General features: G+C 49.7%; 1 protein-coding gene across 2 annotated transcripts in view; it reads left to right on the forward strand.

Annotated features, from left to right (window-relative positions):
• The window catches only part of CRTC3 (CREB regulated transcription coactivator 3), a 94,116-nt gene extending 74,703 nt beyond the window's left edge, over positions 1-19,413 (forward strand). Inside the window, exons 9-15 of one of the 2 annotated variants that reach the window (XM_069466586.1) lie at positions 875-924; positions 6,378-6,595; positions 9,429-9,727; positions 13,738-13,923; positions 14,012-14,092; positions 15,451-15,553; positions 16,005-19,413. In XM_069466586.1, coding sequence (XP_069322687.1) covers positions 875-924; positions 6,378-6,595; positions 9,429-9,727; positions 13,738-13,923; positions 14,012-14,092; positions 15,451-15,553; positions 16,005-16,213 — 1,146 coding nt within the window. In that variant the 3' untranslated portion in view covers positions 16,214-19,413. The remainder of the gene's footprint in view (positions 1-874; positions 925-6,377; positions 6,596-9,428; positions 9,728-13,737; positions 13,924-14,011; positions 14,093-15,450; positions 15,554-16,004) is intronic. The other variant, XM_069466587.1, reaches the window with a different exon arrangement.
• The last annotated feature ends 880 nt before the right edge of the window (positions 19,414-20,293 follow it).

Below are 20,293 nucleotides of genomic sequence, written 5' to 3' on the forward strand. Positions count from 1 at the left end.
GTGAGCCTTTGAGTATTTGCATCAAGAATTGTGCCAGCTGACCTCCACCTAGGCTCTCTGTACACCTCCCCCACGTGGAAGAGAGGGAGGGCCCACGGTACTTGACGTGGCCTTTCTTCCCATAGGGAATCTATGTCGACTTTGAGAGAAAACAGTTACTCTGTTCCAGCCCTTAATGATGGAGTTTGAGACCAGCCTGGCAACATAGCAAGACCCCATCTCCAAAAGAGTGAAAAAAGCCGAGCACAGTGGCTCATGCCTGTGATCCTACCACTCTAGGAAGCCAAGGCAGGAAGATTGCTTGAGCTCAGGAGTTCAGGACCAGCCTGAGCAAGAGCGAGACCCCATTTCTACTAAAAATAGAAAAATTAGACAGGAGTGCTAGTGTGTGCCTGTAGTCCCAGCTACTAGGGAGGCTGAGGCAGGAGGATTGCTCAAACCCAGGAGTTTGAAGTTGCTGTGAGCTAGGCTGACTCCATGGCACTCGCCCAGGCAACAGAGTGAGACTCCATCTCAAAACAAAAAAGAAAGAAAGAAACAAGTAATGAAAAAAAAATTAGCCGGGTTTGGTGGCACGCACCTGTAGTCCCAACTACTTGGGAGGCTGAGGCGAGAGGATCGCTTGAGCCCAGGAGTTCGAGGCTGTAGTGAGCTATGATCACACCACTAGACTCCAGCCTAGGTGACAGAGTGAGACCCTGTGTCTAAAAAAAAAAAAGAAAGAAAGAAAACGTAAATGGCTGCTCTGAGATGCAGTTTACATGTGCTGGCTCTCACTTACGCTGACTAGAGGCTCAAGATCCTTGAGACACTTTTCAAAAACTGGAATTTGGCTTTACAGTGAGTAAGCCCGGCTTTTGTTGTTTCTTCCCAGATTCAGTCCCTGTCAGGGCGCCCTCGATCCTGTGATGTCGGAGGTGGCAAGTAAGTAACATTCTTTCTGTCTGCGTTTCAGGGACCGTCCTGAGGTCTTCCCAAAAGTCTTACTGCTTTGTCACAGAACTCTGAAAAACGTAACTTGCTATGTATAAATTGAAAGTCAACTGCATTTTCATAAAAACTGCTCTCTTTTGATACTCACATTTCATGTGTTTAAAGCAATTAAATTACAGAACCGCAGTAACAAATAAAACTGATGTAAACATGACTCGCCTGGCAGAAGCAGAAGTGTGCGGGCGTCGGGAAGACCCCCAGCCCGAGCCCGTGGCAGACCTGGCCATCGGGTGACAGTTGGCCGGAGGCAAAGCAAAGATCAGTTAACCTGGCAACTGGCTTACATGGAAGTTCATTAAGAGAGTTTCTATAAATATACTTAATGCCACTGAACTGTGCACTTAAAAATGGTCGCAGTGATAAAGTTTATGGTGTGTAATATTTTACCACAATTTTTAAAAAATATACAAATGGAAGATGAATAAATAAGAAAATTCATAATATCAAAAGTTTCCATGAAACCATTCATTAGTTAATGGATTTAATAGTATACAAATTTACTCCCTAAAAGATTTGAGACAGCTTACAAAAATATATACAGTATAAAAAGGTAAAAAAAAGTTTATGAGGAAGTTGAGTCTGGGGAGGAGGAGGAGATGGCAGAGATAACGAAGCCCATCCGCCTGCCGAGGGCGCGGCTGCCCCTTGTGCTGGGACTGGCTGGAAGAACTGTGTGCCCTGGGTCATCACAGGGAGGACCCCCCCAGGACCTGACCATCAGGGTCCCGAGACAGCCCCCAGAGAGCCGTGTGAGGCTGTTCATCACAGCGTCTCTCAGTGCAGTCCGTGGCGTGGAACCAAAGCCAATGCAGAAACAGTGAGGTCTTCCCAAGGCCAAAATAGTGTGGCTTCAAAATGGGACCCTTGAATGAGCACCCATTTTAGAGGGTCTGTGTGAACGAAATCTATTTCAGGCCGTCCTCAAGCATCATTCCCGCAACAAAGCCGCCTGTGAGCATTTCGCAGCCATGTATCCAGGGCACTCTCTGCTGGGTACCTGGAGCCCAGACAGTCTTTTTGGATGGTTAGATATAAACTCATGTAATTAACAGCCTGCTGAGCTGAGGCTTGACCTTCTCTTCAGAAAGTCAGAAAGCCTGCGGGGACCCACGGCCAGGCAGAAGGCCCCCCACCCAGGGGTGCAGGACATGCCTATGGACAGGGTCAAGGTTTTCCTCAAGAACCAATTTTGGCTCAACCCTCAGAAAACCTTCAGGCTCTGAAGGCTTATGTTATAGACATGGGTTGCAATGCTTTAACCCCAGAGAGTTTGAAAACAGGTGTTTCTTAGGGAAAGAAAGTTGTTTCCTTGCCCTTAAGTGAGAGGTAAAATTCCATTCGGTGACTCCTAGTCATGCAAATATTAATTGACCCCCTAATTCTAGGCACCAGGTAGGTCAAGTCCCTGCTTTCAAGGAGTTAATGCTCTACTGGAGCAAGATGGGCAAAACCAAACAAGCAGAGCACTGTACTGTGTGTCAGGTGTTGGCAAACGCAGTGAAGGAAGGCGAAGCAAGGAGACGGGCAGCTGTGGGTGTCAGGAAGGCCTTTCTGATGAGGGATGAAGTGAGGGGCAGAGGGTTCCAGCCGCGGGAGCAGCAAGTGCAAAGACCGGAGGAGGAGTGGGCCTGGGGCGCAAGGGGCTGGTGTAGCTTGGATCTGACTCGGAGAGCAGAGTCATGGGAGGGTTTGGAATCAGGGAGAACAGCACCAGCCTTATCTCAGATCCAGGAACGACTCCAGTAGGTAGTAACTGGATTTGGAAAGTAGCTGCTCGCTGCAGGACAGTTGTTGTGGATGTTACCAATGACCTGTTCACCATGGTCACGTCGTGTTTCCATTCTTGCTGTGCCTCTGGACACTGTGCTCCACCATGTCCCGTCCTCCCCCTGCCTTTCTTCCCACCTGGCTGCCCACAGATCTTTCTTCCCTCAGTCAGAAAGCCCGTCTGCTCTCCCCATGAGCAGCTCTGGGGTCTTAAATTTATTTTTCTAGTCTTTGATCTTTGGCCCTGTAACCAGTTCCATACATCCAGGCATGTAAAAGACAAGATTCACGTTCGGTTTTTATGTAACCAGAATTATCCTTCTTCATCCATCCAGTTGGAGACCTTTCCTGCTGCCCTAGTCCTGCTTTTACCAGGAAGCGAGAGGCTGCCAGGGGTGAACGCTCAGCTTCCCTCGCCACTCACTCCCCTCCGCCGTCCTCCTCCCTGTTCCCAGGGACACGGGGGTCCCCCCTGTCCAGGGTGGGCCGCTTCACCCATTTCCCGGTCCTCATCCCACTGGCCTCTCTCCCCCGCTTATCCTTCCCTCTTGTTTCCAGAATTCTCAGCCACACTCTTTGAAAGCGCGTTTACGCAAGTCCTCCTTACCGCTTGCCCACTCCGTGGCCCTCCGTGGCCTGGCGTCCACCTCCATGTCCCAGGAGGACTGCCCCGAGATTGCTGGTAACTGAGAGACATCCCTGCTCCGTGTCCTTTTATATGACAGGAATTCAAGGCGTCTAAAAACAGAGTTCGTTGTCTCACCCACACCCCTGCCCTCGTTCCCAGTCTGCTCCCGCACCTTCCACGTTTCCCGTCTTAGGGGTGGCCCCGACAGTCCCTGTGTCAGGAGCCCAGGAGCCAACCCTGAGTCCTCCCTTCCGTATCTCCAGAGTCTGTCGCTGCCTCCAGGCTCCGCTCTGTGCACCCCACATTTCCTCCCCTGAGTCCGTCACCACGCTGTCCGCGTCCGCAGGCTCCTTGTCATCAGCACACTGATCCCAGCCCCATCTCCCATCACTGCCCGGCGCTCCAGCACTTGACCCTCCTGTGGCGTATGAGTCCTGGCGGTTGCTAGGGCACCCTGTGGTCTCACGCCACCCTGCTTCTGCCCGTGCTGTGAAGTCTGCTTGAAATGTTTTTCCTGCCTACATCACCTGAAGTCTTTAGCCTTCAGACTCAGCTCAGATGTCCTCCAGGAAGCTCTTCCCATCTGCTGGTCCCTCCCGCCACACCGTGCACCTCTAGGCTCTGACCCTGCACTACTGAATTGTACCATATTGCAAGTCATGTCTCCCTGCTTTGTCTGAGTCTCTTAAAGGCCCAAATGCCAGGGGCCGGGCCCAGGAGGTGCTCTGCTGACATGTGCTGTATTGAATGAAGTGTCCTCAATCGAATTCATTACTTCCCCCTGCACCTTCTCTAACTATTCTCCCCTCTTCCACCTCCCTGTTCTTGTCCTGGCCCACCCCTGGCCCACCCCTGGCCCACTGCAGGTGGCCCTTCTCACAGCTGCTCCCTGCCTCTCTCTCTGTCCCCTTATGCCATCCTCCACGCTGTAACCATTTCTAGAGTGACATTCTCCAGCTTAACCTGAGCTCCCTCTTTCCTGCAGGCCCTGATCCAGACTCCCGAAAACAGCATGTCACCCCCCTCTTGTTTTCTCCCTCGCCCGCCTCTCCCACTTCATCTGCTCGCCTCCCGTCCCCACGCTCTGCCCTGATGCCTCGCCACGCCAAGCCACTTGCAGTTCCATGAACACGCTGTGTCACGTCCTTAGCAAAGCCTTCCCCTCCACCACCTAGCCTGACATCAACAACTCCCGCTTTTGTGCTCCCCGTGTCATTTGTACCTCTGGTTATACCTGCTGTCACCAGACCTGGCAGCGCACGCTTCCTGCCGTCCTGCAGTGGCTCGCCTTCCCGTCTGTCCTCCTCCCGTCTGCAAACTCTGTGAACAGGGTCCTCGCAGACCTGGGCTAGGAGCCTCTCCCTGGACTCTGCTTTTAGAGTCATGAGTCCAGGGGACCACGGGGAACGTACTACCAGCGTACGCCCCTTAGGCCTGAGAGGTGGCTGGCAGGGAGGCAGGGTGTGGACAGAGCTGGGCTGCGTAGGCTGGGATAGCCACACGCGTGCACTGCGGTGCGGAGCAGGGCTGCCGTGGGACGGGATGTGCACTGAGGACTGGCTGCCTCTCCCTGTGTGTTCTAGTGCAGAATTCCAAGAAGGCTGAGAATTCTACATTTAAGTCTGGCCGCTCAGGCTGTTATGAAGGTATAACTTGTCCACATTTAAGTCTGGCCGCTCAGGCTGTTATGAAGGTATAACTTGTCCACATTTAAGTCTGGCCGCTCAGGCTGTTATGAAGGTATAACTTGTCCACATTTAAGTCTGGCCACTCGGGCTGTTATGAAGGTATAACTTGTCCACATTTAAGTCTGGCCGCTCAGGCTGTTATGAAGGTATAACTTGTCCACATTTAAGTCTGGCCGCTCAGGCTGTTATGAAGGTATAGCTTGTCCAGACAGAAACATAGAACAAAGTTCACTTAAGGGTTTGTTCATTTGATTTGTAACTTTTAAAAATTGAAACAGATGGTATGCAGGCCTCCTGTTGTACTCTTGCCCCAGGCCTGCAAATTTTCAGCACAGGCCTGACCACAGATACACCCTACTCGTCAAATACACCCTACTCATCATTATGTCCCCAGCACGTAGCCTAGTGCCCGGCAGACAGTGACCAGCCAACAGATTTTGATAAATGAATGGCAACATCTCTTTCTCACTTTAAAGTTTATGAAGTCTGTAATTTAAAAAATACATACTGGAAGGTGTATACATATACATATAAAGCTATATACATATAAAGCCGTGCCTTACATTTTATAAAATATAAATAAAATTATAAATCACTTTTATTAAAAGGATTTTTTTTCTATAAAATTTGGATTCAGTCAAAAGGCTGCACTCAAGGATTCAGAAGGCCACATGTAGCCCCAAGGCCACAGGTTCCCCACCCCTCAAGGATCCATGTTCCCAGAACAAGAGAGAGCCTACACTAGGACTTTGATCTTTGATATCCATTGCTCTTATTTGACAAGGAAGAGATATCAGACATGTCCTATTTCCCAACAGCCAAATGCATTGTAGAAAGTAATACAAGGCTGGGCGCAGTGGCTCAGGCCTGTAATCCCAGCACTTTGGGAGGCTAAGGCAGGAGGATCGCTTGAGACCAGGAGTTCAAGACCAGCATAGGCAACATTGTGAGACTCCCATCTCTACAAAAAAAATTCTTTAAAAAAATTATACCTTTAAAAAAAAAAGGCCAGTCGTAGTGGCTCATGCCTGTAATCCTAGCACTCTGGGAAGCCAAGGCAGGAGGATTGCTTGAGCTCAGGAGTTCAAGACCTGCCTGAGCAAGAGTGAGACCCCGTCTCTACTAAAAATAGAAAAATTAGCCAGGTGTGGTGGTGCGCACCTGTAGTCCCAGCTACTCAGGGGGCTGAGGCAGGAGGATCGCTTGAGCCCAGAAGTTTGAGATTACAGTACTCTAGCCCGGGCAATAGAGTAAGACTCTGTCTCAAAAGAATAAAGTAGTATGTATCTTTCTTTTTTCAGTGCTTTTCCACACAATGGTCAAAACATAGGCCTCTCACCCTTTTTGGGGACCCTGAACACTGGAGGGTCGTTGCCAGATCTAACCAACCTCCACTACTCGGCGCCCCTGCCAGCCTCCCTGGACACCAGTGACCACGTGTTTGGTAGCATGAGCGTGGGGAATAGCGTGCGCAACCTCCCAGCTGCTATGACTCACCTGGGGATAAGAAGCTCCTCTGGTAAGTATCTCCCGTTTAGGAAGGACCTTGGCTGAGTCTCCTGGTGGCTTAATCATAGGTGGTCCCCAGCCATGTGGCCTGGTCAGTGAATCACTGACTGTCAGTGACTGTATCTCAGAGATAACTGCGTGCCTTCCTGTATCTCCTGACCCTTCTGACATTGCACTTTGCTGGTTCTGTTTCTGACGGACGTGATGAGTTTGGGGCAGCTCTGCTGAACCTCAGCCCTTATTGTCTTCACCAGCCCATGTACCCAGGGGACTCGGGGGATAAGATTTGGGAGTCAAGAAATAAACATCCATTCTATGTTGGCTGAACAGTGTTAGTGGCTCTTACATGATGATATTTTATAATTTAAGCCATCTTTCTAGATTCCTCCAATTTTTCACTGGATTTTAAAAGAATATTTTAAATTTTAGAAAATATATAGTGGATATGATGAAAATAAGCCTGGTACTGGTATATTTCAGTTCTTCAATCAATTGAAGAATTGATTTCAGAGACCACCTTTATTTTTGTTTTTGGGTTTTGGGGGTCATTTTATTATCCTCAATAGTGGCATATCTTTCATCTACTGAAACTGGGTTTTGATATTTAGAAATCAAGTCATATATGGGAAGATTTAATGTAAAAAGTGAGTGACCAAGCCACAGTTCCAAGTTATTGACTCAAATTTTCAGAAGTGCTTAAGTGTGTGGCATTAGCTGTATTTAAAAAATGCTACCCATGATGTGAGCTGGGTGTTTCTGTACAGGTTTGATTGTCCACAGCTCAGACCTAGTGTTGCAACATGACTACATTTGCTTGAACCCTGAAAGATACTCTTGTCGGTGCCTAGGCAGGTGCTGGTGCCCGTACTCACGGTGGCGTGGTGCAGGCCCTGGCCGTAAGGGCACTGCCGAGAATTGTGCTGAGGAATGCGTCACCTGGAAGGGAACCTCCACCATGGTCTCCAGGTGGAGGAAGTGTTTGCTGGTTTCCACTCTGGGTTCAATGAGCGTATTTATTCAAATCAGAACCCACCACCTAAGTGAGAGTGGTCCCCTGAAAGGCTCCTAATGACTGCAGTGACGCTGCCATTGTGCAACACAATTGTAGGTTTGAATAATTGTTTCCAGAAACCACCTTTATTTTTGTTTTTTGGGTTTTTTGATTTCGTTATCCTTAATAGTAGCAAGTCTTTCATCCACGGAGTCTGGGTTTTGGTATTTAGGAATCAAGTCATGTATGGGAAGATTTAGTGTGAACAGTGAGTGACCCAGCCGTGTGGTGCCGTTTGGGATCCAGCGTGTTGCAGAGAACGTGTTCTGTGGGATCCAGGATGTTCTCTAGGTAGAAGCACTGGTCTCTTGGTTCTGAGTTTACTTGATTTGCTTCATAGTGGAAACTCTCAGAACTTTTAGGCTTTTTTAGATTCAGAGTCTGAGCAATTTACCTTTTAGGTGAACTCTCAATGAACAAGGAGTCCAAGGTCACAGAAATAAAGAAGCATCAGCGTAGAGCTCCCCTGGGTCTCGGGGAAGCTGGCCTTTCCCAGTACAGCCTTTGACACTTCGCTTCAGGCTGAAAATGTCATGTTTCATCACTGGCTAATCCTCAAGCTAGCGTTATTTTGTCCAAAACACATCAGAACCAGTGTCAAGTTTTTACAGTTTCTGTGTACTCCTTAACATGCGTAGTACACATATATTTAAAAGATGTTTAAGCTTTCTTTCTGAATGAGTTTTTTAAAAATCTACATTCAGATATGTAGCTCTAATTACTGTTTGAGCCAACCGAATCTCTGATCTTTTTGTAGATTATCGTGTGGTGGGATAATTATACAGGGTTTTATCATAGATCACTTCCTGTCTTCTAAAAATAATTTGCCAGCTTAAAATGCTTGGTTTTGTCATTTCTTCATTTCCATAACTTTTAAGAAACACTTAATTTTTTATCACCACAAAACAACACACAGTCCTGCTCACCCCAGCTGCTGGTACAAGGAGGATGGGGGACTTTAAAACACGGACGCTGCCAGTTCAGATGCACCCGGCAGCAGCAGCACAATTAGTGATTCACTGAGCGAAGCTGCTCCGTGCCAGGCCCCGTGCCAGGTCCTAAGGATCCAGCAGCGCAGGGTCCCTGGCCTCATGGAGCTTGTGGCCTAGCAGCCTGCGCTGTAGAAATGCCGTTCCCACACTTCCTTGCTCATGATGACATTCACCCCACCCCTCCCCCAATAAACAAAGCACCAGCAAAAACCTCCTTTGCCCTGAGTTGGAATGGACTATGATGAACAATTTCCCGAGAGTCAGAAAAAGAGAGAGGGACCCTGGGGTGGGAGATGGGGGCATATCCCTTCCTGGGACTCCCTAGCGTACTGAGGGCATTTAGAGACACCACCCAGCAGCTCCTGAGGCCATCACGCTCAGGGAAGGGATGTCCTCCAAAGGCAGCAGGGGACCAGGCAGTACGCTTGGGACAGAGGCATTCACGGCTCTAAACAGAATGTGTCGCACAGCCCTAGGGTCCTTTCCCTGGGTTGGAGCTGAGCACACTGAACGCTGGCCTCTGCCCCCTAGTCTTGCTCTCCCTGTGGTTGTTATGTGATCTCATTGCTCTGGGGGAAAAATCATTCTCCTCCCGATGGCATCGTCTCTGTTTGGTGCGGGTGCCTCTTTCCCTGCCATGGGCACGGCGGGTGAGACTGCCATGGGAGAGCCGCCCAGGAGCTCCTTTCCATTCCGAATCATCAGCACACATGACAGTAGGAAGTTGTTTTTCATCTTTGGAAAACAAAAGATTTAGTCTGAAATTATAACAAGTAACCTGTGAATCTGTTGTCTTCCAGGTCTCCAGAGTTCTCGGAGTAACCCCTCCATCCAAGCCACGCTCAGTAAAACAGCGCTCTCCTCTTCCCTGAACAGCCACCCGCAGACGTCTGCGGCCAGCGCGTCTGCCCTGCACCCCTCGCTCCGTCTGTTCTCCCTGAGCAACCCCTCTCTCTCCACCGCAAGCCTGAGCGGCGCCCCCCGGCGCAGGCAGCCCCCCGTCAGCCCTCTCACGCTCTCCCCCGGCCCCGAGGCTCAGCAGGGTTTCGGCAGACAGCTCTCTTCAACCAGCCCGCTGAACCCCTATCCTGCCTCCCAGGTAAAACAGACAGACCGCAGTTCAACAGGCTGAAGCGTGTGAGAATCGCTTTCCTCCTCTGGGCTGTTGTGGATTCGGTGCGTTACTACCCCGAGCATCCGCACGGTCTCACATGCAGTCAGCTCTCTCTTGCACGTGAAATCAGAGCAGAAGCGTGAATCATTCAGAATGCATTGATGATTTTCTAGTAGCAGATTTGCCGTGTTGATTACTCTTAAGCAAATATTAAACAATTTTCAGTTACTAGAACTCACAAACTTGGGGTTGGTGAACAGTAGGGTGCGGAAAATGCAATCCCAGTATGTCTAGGATGGCTGAGGGAAACCAGGTTGGGATTTCAAAATCGGTATGGGAATCAGTCAGGCTCTATAAGTACATTAAGCCACAGGGGAAAGCCAAAGAAAACATTTAATACCTTCCTGAAGCTTTGATACTGGATTAGACCTCCTCCCTAATTACAACTACGGATTTAAGAAACAATACTTTTATTGTTCATGAAATAGTAGGAATAATGAGGATTATATCTCTGTGAAAGGAGTAAAAGAAGTCTATGGAGAAAGAGGCACATTTTGAAGTCACAGGCCTGTTATAGACATACTGGGCTTGAAACGCTGTATTTGGACTTGTTGACTTTGTCTTTATTCTAAGCTCTCAGGGTGGTTCTCTTACCATCATCATCAATGACTGTGTTTTTAACCTATTGGTCACACCCTAGACACATTATAACATCACTAACTATTCACCACTTCACCATAAATGAGTAATGATTTAACCAGGAGGAGCTGACAGAACACAACAGGAGTTAGAAGATTTGGTTGTTAGTCACTCTTTACCAATTACTAGCTATGGCATCTTGATTGTATGAGTAATCCCTTTCGGGTGGGTGAAAGGGCATTTCATACATTTTTTTGATGATTCTTTTTATGTTATTAGATTGCCTTTAATTTTATTTTGCACGATTATTTTATAAAGTATTCCTGCTTTCTACTAATGGCTACATTTTAAGGAGACTATGGGTAGAGAGTATCCCCTTTTAGATTTTTATTTAATATTTAGATTTTAAAAATAATGTTATTCATACACATAGTTTAAAAAGTCAAATAGTTCTAAAGGGCTTATTGTAGAATAACAACTGTCTTCCCCTCTTCCGCTAACAATATTTCTCACTGCGTAGAAATGGTGGCTTTCAATGATTTTAGCTAATCTCTTTGGTATAACCGTATGATTTCATGCTTATTTTGTTCCAGATTTTTGGTGTTGGGCATTATCTAATGATATCCTACCACCAAAGATTAGGACTTAGTTCTCTTTCAACTCTCCCGCAGCCTCCACCACACACACACACACACACACACACGCACACAAATACACACACATATTTCCTGCCCACCCTCCTCATTTATTATAATCTTGCCTAGAGGCCGGGCACGGTGGCTCACACGTGTAATCCCAGCATTTTGAGAGGCTGAGGCAGGAGGATCACTTGAGGCCAGGAGTTTGAGACCAGCCTGGGCAACATAGCAAGACTCTGTCTCTACAAAAAAGAAAAAAGAAAAAGACTGAGCAATACTCAGTGTTTAGTTTTATATGGTTATAATAATGTAGTCAGAGTTGAACCACATAGGATACTATGAAATAACAAAATGAATATTTTTTCTTTCTAGGAGTTAATAAATATCTTAATTTTTTGTTTGGTTATCTATGTATGTATTATTAATTCAGGTATTCCTCTCAATATGTTTAAAAACTCCTCTGGTAGCTTTATAGGAAAGAGTGCGTGTGATCTTGCATGACTTAAAAATGTCTTTATTCTACCTGCCATTTAATTAATAATTTGGCTAGATACAGAATTCTAAATTTGAAATAATTTTGACCATTGCCTTTTAGGTTCTGGAGAAATCTAATGCCATCTAATGCCATTCTGATTCTTAATACTTTGTGTGAGATCTCCTTTTTTTCCTCTGGAGGCTGCTAGGGTCTTCCCTTTGTCCTCACTGTTCTGAAACTTCAAGCTAATGTGGCCTGGTGTAAGTCTGGACATTTGGTGGGTTCCTTTGAAGGAACCAGATCCCCAAGTGCAGCCCCTCGACCGAATCCAAACTTCACGGAACAAATCCCTTTGTTAAAAGGATTTGTTCTGTAAAATTTGGGTTCAGTTAAAAGGCCGCATTCAAGGATCCAGAAGGCCACAGGTCCCCTGCCTCTGGCTACACACTGATATCCTTCATTTCTGGGAAATTTTCTTTAATTATTTCTTCAATATGTCTTCCCTTCCATTGTCTCTGTTCCTGCTTTCTGGAATCCCTATTGTACGACTGTTGGATATTCTGGACTTTCCCTCTATTATCTTTATTTTTTCCTCTTTCCTCTTTTCCCTCTTTGTTTATTTGCCCTGCTTTCTGGAAGAGTTTCTCAATTTTATCTTCCAAGCCTTCTGTTGAGTTTTTCCTTTCTGATCTCATTTTTAAATTTCCAGTTCTTTTTGGTTCTTTGAATGTTCCTTTTTTATAGCACCATACAGATGCAGTATCATGTTTTATCTCTCTGAAGTTTTTAGTGGTAGTTTTTGTTCTGATTTCTTTTTATTTTTTTATAATAGAAATTTTCCAAACGGCATAAAAGTAGAGAACATAATATTATATAATGGATCCTTCTATACCTGTCATCCAGCCTCAACAATGATCAGCATTGTTATCTTCTTTAATCCATATCCCCGCTTTTAAAACAACGTATATAGAGACAGATATTTCAATATATATAACAGATAAAGATTTTTTAATAGCTTAAATATCATACTGATAATTTTGTTTTTCCCTGCCTACCTCTTCCTACACAGGTCTTTGCGAGTTTCTGTTCTCTGTATGGCTGGTCTGGTCTCTGGCCTTGGTGTCACACGCCTTCCTCTGGGCCTGGTGACCATTGGTGCTCTGCTCATATTTAAGAATGGGACACTAAGAAGCTGACTGGCAGCTCTGCATACGTGGGTGGGCTTGTTGATTGTGCTCTTCATTGTAGAATGATCTAGCTCGGCCATTTCCTTGGGGAACTTCTGATGTCCTAAGTTTTAGGATTTCTCTTGGGCTCATCAGATTCCATAAAGGACACCATTCCAACCTTGCATCTTGGCACATGCCTGGATTCCAGCGTTCTGAGAGCTGAGCTGGGAAAGAAAGGCAGAGATCTCAAGACTCAGTGATGAGATGTCCCGTAACCCTGTGTTTTCAGTAGAGCGCCTCACCTAAGGTCCAGAGACCCCCGGCGCGCAGTAGGGAGGGTGGGCGGCACAGAGGCGCAGGCGGGGCAAGGGCCCTGAAGGCCCACTGCCCCTCACGGAAACTGTCACCGGATTCCCCCTGCTCCCTGCTGTCCCCAGCTTCAGGGCCTTTACTGGTGGGAATCAGATCGCCTCTTGGTCCCCCGAGGCCAGCTTAGCGTGTGGCTCTCGGCAATGCCAAGCTGGTTACCACTCATCAGTCTGCGTCCCTGGTCCAGATTCTGTTGCTATGCTCTTCTCTCCTGTTATCTTTGTCCTCGTGTTGTTCACTATCATTTTAGTGTTATTTATCATTGTTTTGGTGTGGTTTGTTAATGCTTATTGTTGTTTACTGTTGTTTCAGTGTCTCGTTATAGGAGGGTTTGGGGAGACAGCAGAGCTAAGTGCCTTTTTCAATCTTCCATCTTTAACCAGAATTCATGGACTTGAAAAACAAAAGAAAACATGATTTTCACTGAAAAAACCAAGAGGCAATTGGTTAAATTGGCTGTTTTCTTGTTTTTCAAAAAAAGAAAAAAAAGACACTAGAGATTGTTGTTAAATGGGAAATGCTTTGTGGGGAAGTGAGATTTGAAATACTTTGAAAGAACAGAAACCGGCCCCTCACGGCGGTGCTGGTGCTTAGATGCCACAGTGCGGACGAGCTCAGGCTTCTCTCTCACTTTGAGTTTCCTGATCCTGAAAGACTTACTACTAGAAACTCAGAAGCTAGTTAGTGGCTTTGTTTGTTTTATAGATGGTGTCCTCAGATCGAAGCCGGCTTTCTTTCCTGCCCACGGAAGCTCAAGCCCAGGTGTCCCCGCCGCCCCCTTACCCTGCGCCCCCCGAGCTCCCCCAGCCTCTCCTCCAGGAGGCCCCCGCCCAGCAGCCCCAGGCAGCCTCGGCACTGCCCCGGTCCGACTTCCAGCTTCTCTCGTCCCAGGTGAGTCCCGGCAGGAACATCGGTGAGGTGGGAACGTTTAATTTGCTCCGAGTTCCAAGCTAAATGGTCACCTCCTTGTCCCCTGAAGGGATCATCTGTGACCAACTTCTTCCTGGATGTGGGCTTTGACCAGCAGTCCATGAGGCCGGCCCCAGCCTTTCCTCAGCAGGTAGGCGACTGCCGCTGTCTTCCCCTTCCTTGGTGCATCAGCTGCGCATTCAGGCTGTTCCGTGTGCAGAGCCCACAGGCAAATAGACCAGATGCGCTACTCCCCTGGTCTCAGGTGTGTTCTGTGCCTGTGAGAGCCTGGAATCTTTCCGAGCCCTGCAAGGCTGGTGCGGGCTGAGCTGCCTTACGTAGCACCAGGCCTCGCAGAGGAACTATTTGGGCAAGTGGTAGAAGACTCTCAATGACACTCTTGTTATAGAATCATAGAACCATTAACACTGGAAGGGACCACAGCAGCCAACTAATGTCCACTCATGTTGAGGCCCCTGAGGCATAGGGAGGGGTGGGGCCGGTCCCCGTAGCAGAGTTGGCAAGCGGCGCGGTGTTTTGTCGGCAGGCCTGGTTGGCGCACCCAGCAGTGTGTGGCCTCCTAGGAGAGCCTGGTCTTGGGGACAGTGGGGTTACTTCCGCAGGGTGTCTCCATTCAGCCCCTTCCTTGTGCTGTTTAGTTTCTCCCTAATAATGACCATTTTTAATAGTCCCAGATTTTACAGTGTTCAGTAAGTATAGATTGGGTTCTAGGGTGGATTAAGAGTGAAGGAACAGTTGAGCAGTTTCCGGAACTTAATAATAATTGTAGAATACTTAGCTATTTCCTGAGTGGGCCATGGGGAAACCTTGTGGTGAGAGCCAACAGTCCTTACTTTCCCATTTTCTAAAGAGCCCATTTTGATCTGGGTGAGAATCAGTGTTTCCCTGAAAACTGATGGAAACTCCTTCTTTTGGGGCATTTGAAAAAATGACTTAGAAAATTAATTTCAGGGAAAACACCTAAAATTGGCCCCAGTTATAACCAGTCCTCACGGAGGCTTTATCATGGACAGGTGCTCACCTGAGGTGCTTCCTTCTGAGTAGGAAAAGGACACGCAGAAAAACACTCTGTTTTCTGGAAACCAAAGAAGAAAAGAGTCCATCACTTCCTTGCTTACAGGTGGAGCCTCTGCAGGGTTCCCACGATGGTGGTTGGCAAAGGCCTGGCGAGGCCGAGGAGGAGAGATGTCTGAGACCCAGAGGGACTGCAGAAACCATGAGCACTGGTGTCCCTTGGGCCGGGCAGCGTGTGGATGGGGAAAAGTCACCCACACTGTGGACCTCAGGGACCCTCCTCCACCCCAGCATCTGCCTGCCTGACAGGAGTGCTCTGTGTGTGTCACCGTGAAGCAGAGCACTCTGGGATCCTAGAAAAAGGGAATCTCAGCCAGTTTGCATGTCTGGCTTTGCTCTGCGAGCACATTGCACTATCCACTGGTCCTTGGAAGCCAGGGTCCTTCCTCACAGTGTGACCTTTGATGCTTCCAGGTGCCCCTGGTGCAGCAAGGTCACCGAGAAGCACAGGACTCGTTTCATTTGAGACCAAACCTGTATTCCAACTGTGGGAATTTCCCAAACGCCATCCTGCCAGGTGAGCGGGCCACCCCCAGCTTCCCTACTGTTCCTACTTCTCTGTGCTTTAACAGACACCTGTGTAAGACAGCGTAAACAGCCTAACATGAGGGAAAGCAAACAGTGCAAGTCCTCTGGCTCAGCTTCTCTGTTTGCGACACCAGTGTCCGGCCCCAGGGACCGCGAGGCAGGAGGGAAAGGGCCTTTTCTGAAATATTTAGTCTTAGGTGATTGACAGTTGTTCAAAAGGAGAAAGCCCGCAAAAATGGGGAGTTGTGGAGCTGACAGAAAAGACTGTAGATTCCAAGGCGGGAGCTGTGGACCCGTGAGTGAGCAGTCCCCGGCGCGCACTGTCCTGGCTGGGAAGATGACAGGGAGAGCATGGGGGGGCAGCCATCAGGAGTCACCTCAGTAGCCCGGGGCCTTCACGCCTCCTAATCGCACTGTCCCCCTCTCGCTGCTCCTTGCAGAAGACTCGAGCACCAGCCTGTTCAAAGACCTGAGCAGCGCACTGGCCGGCATGCCGGAGGTCAGCCTGAGCGTGGACACCCCGTTCCCGCTGGAGGAGGAGCTCCAGATCGAACCCCTGAGCCTGGATGGACTCACCATGTTAAGTGACTCCAGCATGGGCCTGCTTGACCCCTCTGTTGAAGAGACATTTCGGGCTGACCGACTGTGAACAGAATGTGACCAAACCGGAGAATTGTTTTCTGAAACAGCCAAAATAGAATGGAATAGAATGGAGCCAGCTAGCACCCCTGGGCTTTAGTTATCTTGACACGGAAGGAACCAGTTCCATAGCTCCAAGCTTGCAGATGAGGTCCCATCTCAGACGCTGTGGCTTTTTCTAGACCACAGAGCTACAAACTGCCTCCCAGGCCTGTGCTGGCAGAAGCGTCGCTGCGTCAGGCTGTTGTGGAGCTGCCGCTGCCAGCTCCATGCCATTCCTCCTTTTTATTGGCCATGCAGTCGGCCAGCGCGTAAAAACAGAAAACGTCCCATAACCAGAGGCCCCAGGAGCGTGTGTAGCACTCAGAACCACTGATCATCAGCACTGCAGACAGGATCCCGGGGCGGGGTGGCCGGGCCGGCCTGCGTAGGTGGCTCGGCGTCAAGCAGCCGGACGGGCACTGCAGACGCCGTCTGGGGCCTGACTGTGAGGGCGAGGCGCCATCCAGCTGGGGACGTCCCGGGCCCAGTGGAGAGCCCGAGCGCGGCTCTCTCAGGTGCCTCGATTATAACATGAAGAAGTTTTACCACAAGTCGGAGGACAGGCTCGAGTGAGGCCACCTGAGTGCTCATTTGTCTCCCGGTTTGTAATCTGTTTCTGCTGCTTCACTACACCTTTTCCTTACGGACGGGAGGAGGAGGAAGACTGTCTTATCCAGTCACTGAAAAGGGCTCCCTGGCAACGGAGGAGCCTGCAGAGAACGACGCTCCTGCTTGGTAGCTGGGGAGGAAAGCGGGGTTGGCCGGGGGCTGCGGGGACCGCACAGGCACACGGCATCTTCCAGACAAACTCGGGGCAAGGACAAGGACAGGCCTCCCTCCCTAAGACCGGTGGAGGGAGCCCCTGGAGTCCCTGAGCAGACCCGGCAGCTGAGCTTCCCTGTCCCTCCCCAGAGCTGTTTCTCTGTGGACCAGGAGTGTGGTGCCACCCCACTAGACTGTAAGCTCCTTGAGCAGGGACAGTGCCTTATTCCTTATGGAAGCCCTGGTACCTAACAAGTGCCTGGCAGCGCGCTCTGGTGTGCCCGAGTACGCGCTGCGTGACTGCGTGTGGAATGCATGAATGCGTGAATGAATGAGCCTGCCTTGCTGCAGGGCAGTCTGATCTGTAGCTGTCCCCACCCCGCCAGAGCCTCTCAGAGCTTTACTTTCCTAACACTTGTGCCTATGGCTGAGCACGCACTTTAATATGCTTTTAGCATTGGCGACCAAACTGCGATCCAGCCGGGCCCCGTCTGCTGGGGCTGTGCTCCACAGCGAGGAGGGGGACGCCGTCTCCAAGTGAGGCCTCCCAGGGCCCTGGCCAGGCCCCCACCTCGAGAGATCTTCCCTTTCAGATCCACGTTTTACTCTAAATTGCTTTCAGTAGAGATTCATTCTTTGAGGCTGAAGAAATAGTTTACAGTAAAATGAAGCCCCAATTCCTGGAGCCATCATTAGTCATTGATACCTTATCATGAAATAGTCTGACCAGATTCCACCACCGTCTGCCTCCCGGCGCTGGGCTAGGCCTGAGCAAGAAACCTGCCGGCAGGTCTGAAGGGGGCAGAGTGCCGAGGGCGGCTCTAGGCGAGGAGAACCCCGATGGAGAGATGAAAGGCACCGGAACCTCTGCCGGGACAGCCGCTGCCCTCTCGGGACCCCAGGTGTGTCGCTGAGCGTCGCTGGACTGCCCCGCCCAGAGAGGCAGGTCTGCACGATGAAGGTCTGAACCTGACACATCTGCCCCTTTCGGCAAGAAGAGCCTTTGTCACCAGACCTGGGCTGCTTGGCCTTCCCAGACCTCGTCCCACTTCACTTCTGCCCTCAGAGGCCTTATTTCTGACCTTCAGGTCACCCCCGGGGCGCACCACTCCCCCTTCCTCTGGACGCCAGGTGTTCCGGTTTCACCTCTGCCCCGAGTCTTCAGTGCTGAATTGCGAAATCAAACGTGAGTCCTCCCTGCCTGGTTTCTGGCTCAGGAAGGGGCTCCTGGCCTCCCTCTGCAGCCTCGTCCCCAGTTAAACGTTCAGATCCCTTTATGCTTGAGATCTCAGAGGGGGGCGACTTTCCGTTAAGTAAAAGGGCCTTTAGCTGCAGTGCTCCCCGGCACCCCGTGTGCTGAAGGAAGCCAGCTCCTGTGTCAAAGGCCCCAAAATCTGATCTCGCCCTTCAGCAGGGAGTGGTGCTGAGGTTGTCAGAGTTTTCATTTTTGAAAAAGAGGTTGCGGCATTATCCATGCTGACCATAGTGCCTTACCCGTGGGGATCACGGTGCTGGGGCCCCAGCCCACTTTGTCTGCATAGCATCCCCGCCTGACAACAGGAGACCCCAAGACCTACACGAGGCATTGCCGCCCCCCGGCGTTCTCCGGGGCACCGTGGAAACGGAGCCTTCCAGGGGAAGTGATCTGTTTGGGGAAGTATAATGATGACAATGTGCTTCAGCACTGAATTAAATTTGTCCTTAGGTCCTTCAGTCCAGTCTTTTCTTGTGACAAAGTTTTGGACATTATACAACCCACCTTGCCTAGGTGGTATCGGGGACACACCAGGGACAGTGTGGCCCTAACCCTTCAGCGGGTAAGCCTGCACTCACTGCTGCCTTTGTAACAAACCTGTCACGGTCCTCTGCCTTTGAAGGGGCCACACACTTCAGAATAAACTATTTTTCAATACTTAGTTTTGTCACAAGAAATCAATCGTTGTACTACTGCCATTTGCTAGCAGTTCCACAGCATAGAACTGAAAGCCTATCTGTGTTTCCATTGTTTCCCTCCGTATGGTTGTGGTTTTTAGGACGTAGGGTGTTAGGAGAAAATGTTCTTGATCGTGTCAAGATGAACATAAATTCTCCTTCATCCTGTTGCATTTCTCCGAAGTCTACTGTATATTACCTGCGCTGAGACGCTGTATATTCGTCTGTTTGCGTATGTGAGGACGATTCCCGTCCGACTCTCGTTGGCTCTTCTGACTTCTGCACAGATGGTTCCGAGTGCGTCTCCGCCGCTTCGTGGATGGGACCATCGCAGCAGCTGAGCAGACTTCCTGCCAGTGTCCTAACTCCCAGGGCCCCTGTTAAACAATATTTAAGGATTGGAATTTGTATAAAGTAGCCTCCAAGTTTTATAATGCATCATTTTACAACTTTGATAATTAAAAGCAGCACAATAAGGTTGTATCTGCATTTGGTGTTTTCCTTCAGCCTCAGGTGAGCCGACTTGGTGGAAAGCCTTTCTCTCCCACCACCTCCCGCTTGGCTCGGCCTCCTGTTCAGACTTCTGGGCCTTGGCGGGGCGGGCCCCGCACCGGCGCTTGCCAGACATTCTCACTACGGGTGTCCGGTCCCTTCACCTGCAGGCGGCTCAGTCTTCTGCCTCCCACGGCCAGCAGCCCTGCAGACCCCTGCAGACCCCTGCTCCAGCCCACCCTTCCCCAGCTGCCCTGCCCTAGCAGTGTTCACAGCAAACAGCTGCACCCAATGCTGTCATAAAAGTGACTGTCCCCTTCTGAAATCTTACTCAGAAATCCCATTTCTGACCTCAAGTTCCCAAGCCCCCATTTCTGCTCTGGTCCACACACACCCCGTTCTTTAACTCCACTGAGAATTCTGCCCCTTGTCGCCTCTTTTCTCAGCCTGCCTGTCCTCTCCTGGCAGCCCTTCCTCCAGTTACTGGCATTCATGACACTCCCAGCACCGTCCTGCTCTGACCTGAGCTTCACATTTTTTGCTGCTGGGAGCCCTGCCGGGAGAACCCAGCAATGCCACACTGTCCGCTGACCCAGTCCTCTCCTGCCACCCGGGGCACCCATACCTCCTCCTCAAGCCCTCACTGGACCTCGCAGGGGCCTCCTCTCTTCTCGCCCAGCAATTCCAGGCCCTGGGGGCCAGCTCCCTCAGCCTTCCACTTGCTCCCCATTCTGTCGCCTTTCCCCTGCAAACTTGCCCAAGTCTGTCCCCATCCTCCTGCCTTCCCCTGTGTCCCTGTGCTATGCCTGGGTTCTTGTTTTTGCATGTGTCATTGATCTGATCTTTTTCCAAGGGCTTGCTG

The sequence above is a fragment of the Eulemur rufifrons genome, chromosome 3 (genome assembly GCF_041146395.1).
Source record: "Eulemur rufifrons isolate Redbay chromosome 3, OSU_ERuf_1, whole genome shotgun sequence".
In the NCBI taxonomy this organism is placed as follows: Eukaryota; Metazoa; Chordata; class Mammalia; order Primates; family Lemuridae; genus Eulemur; species Eulemur rufifrons.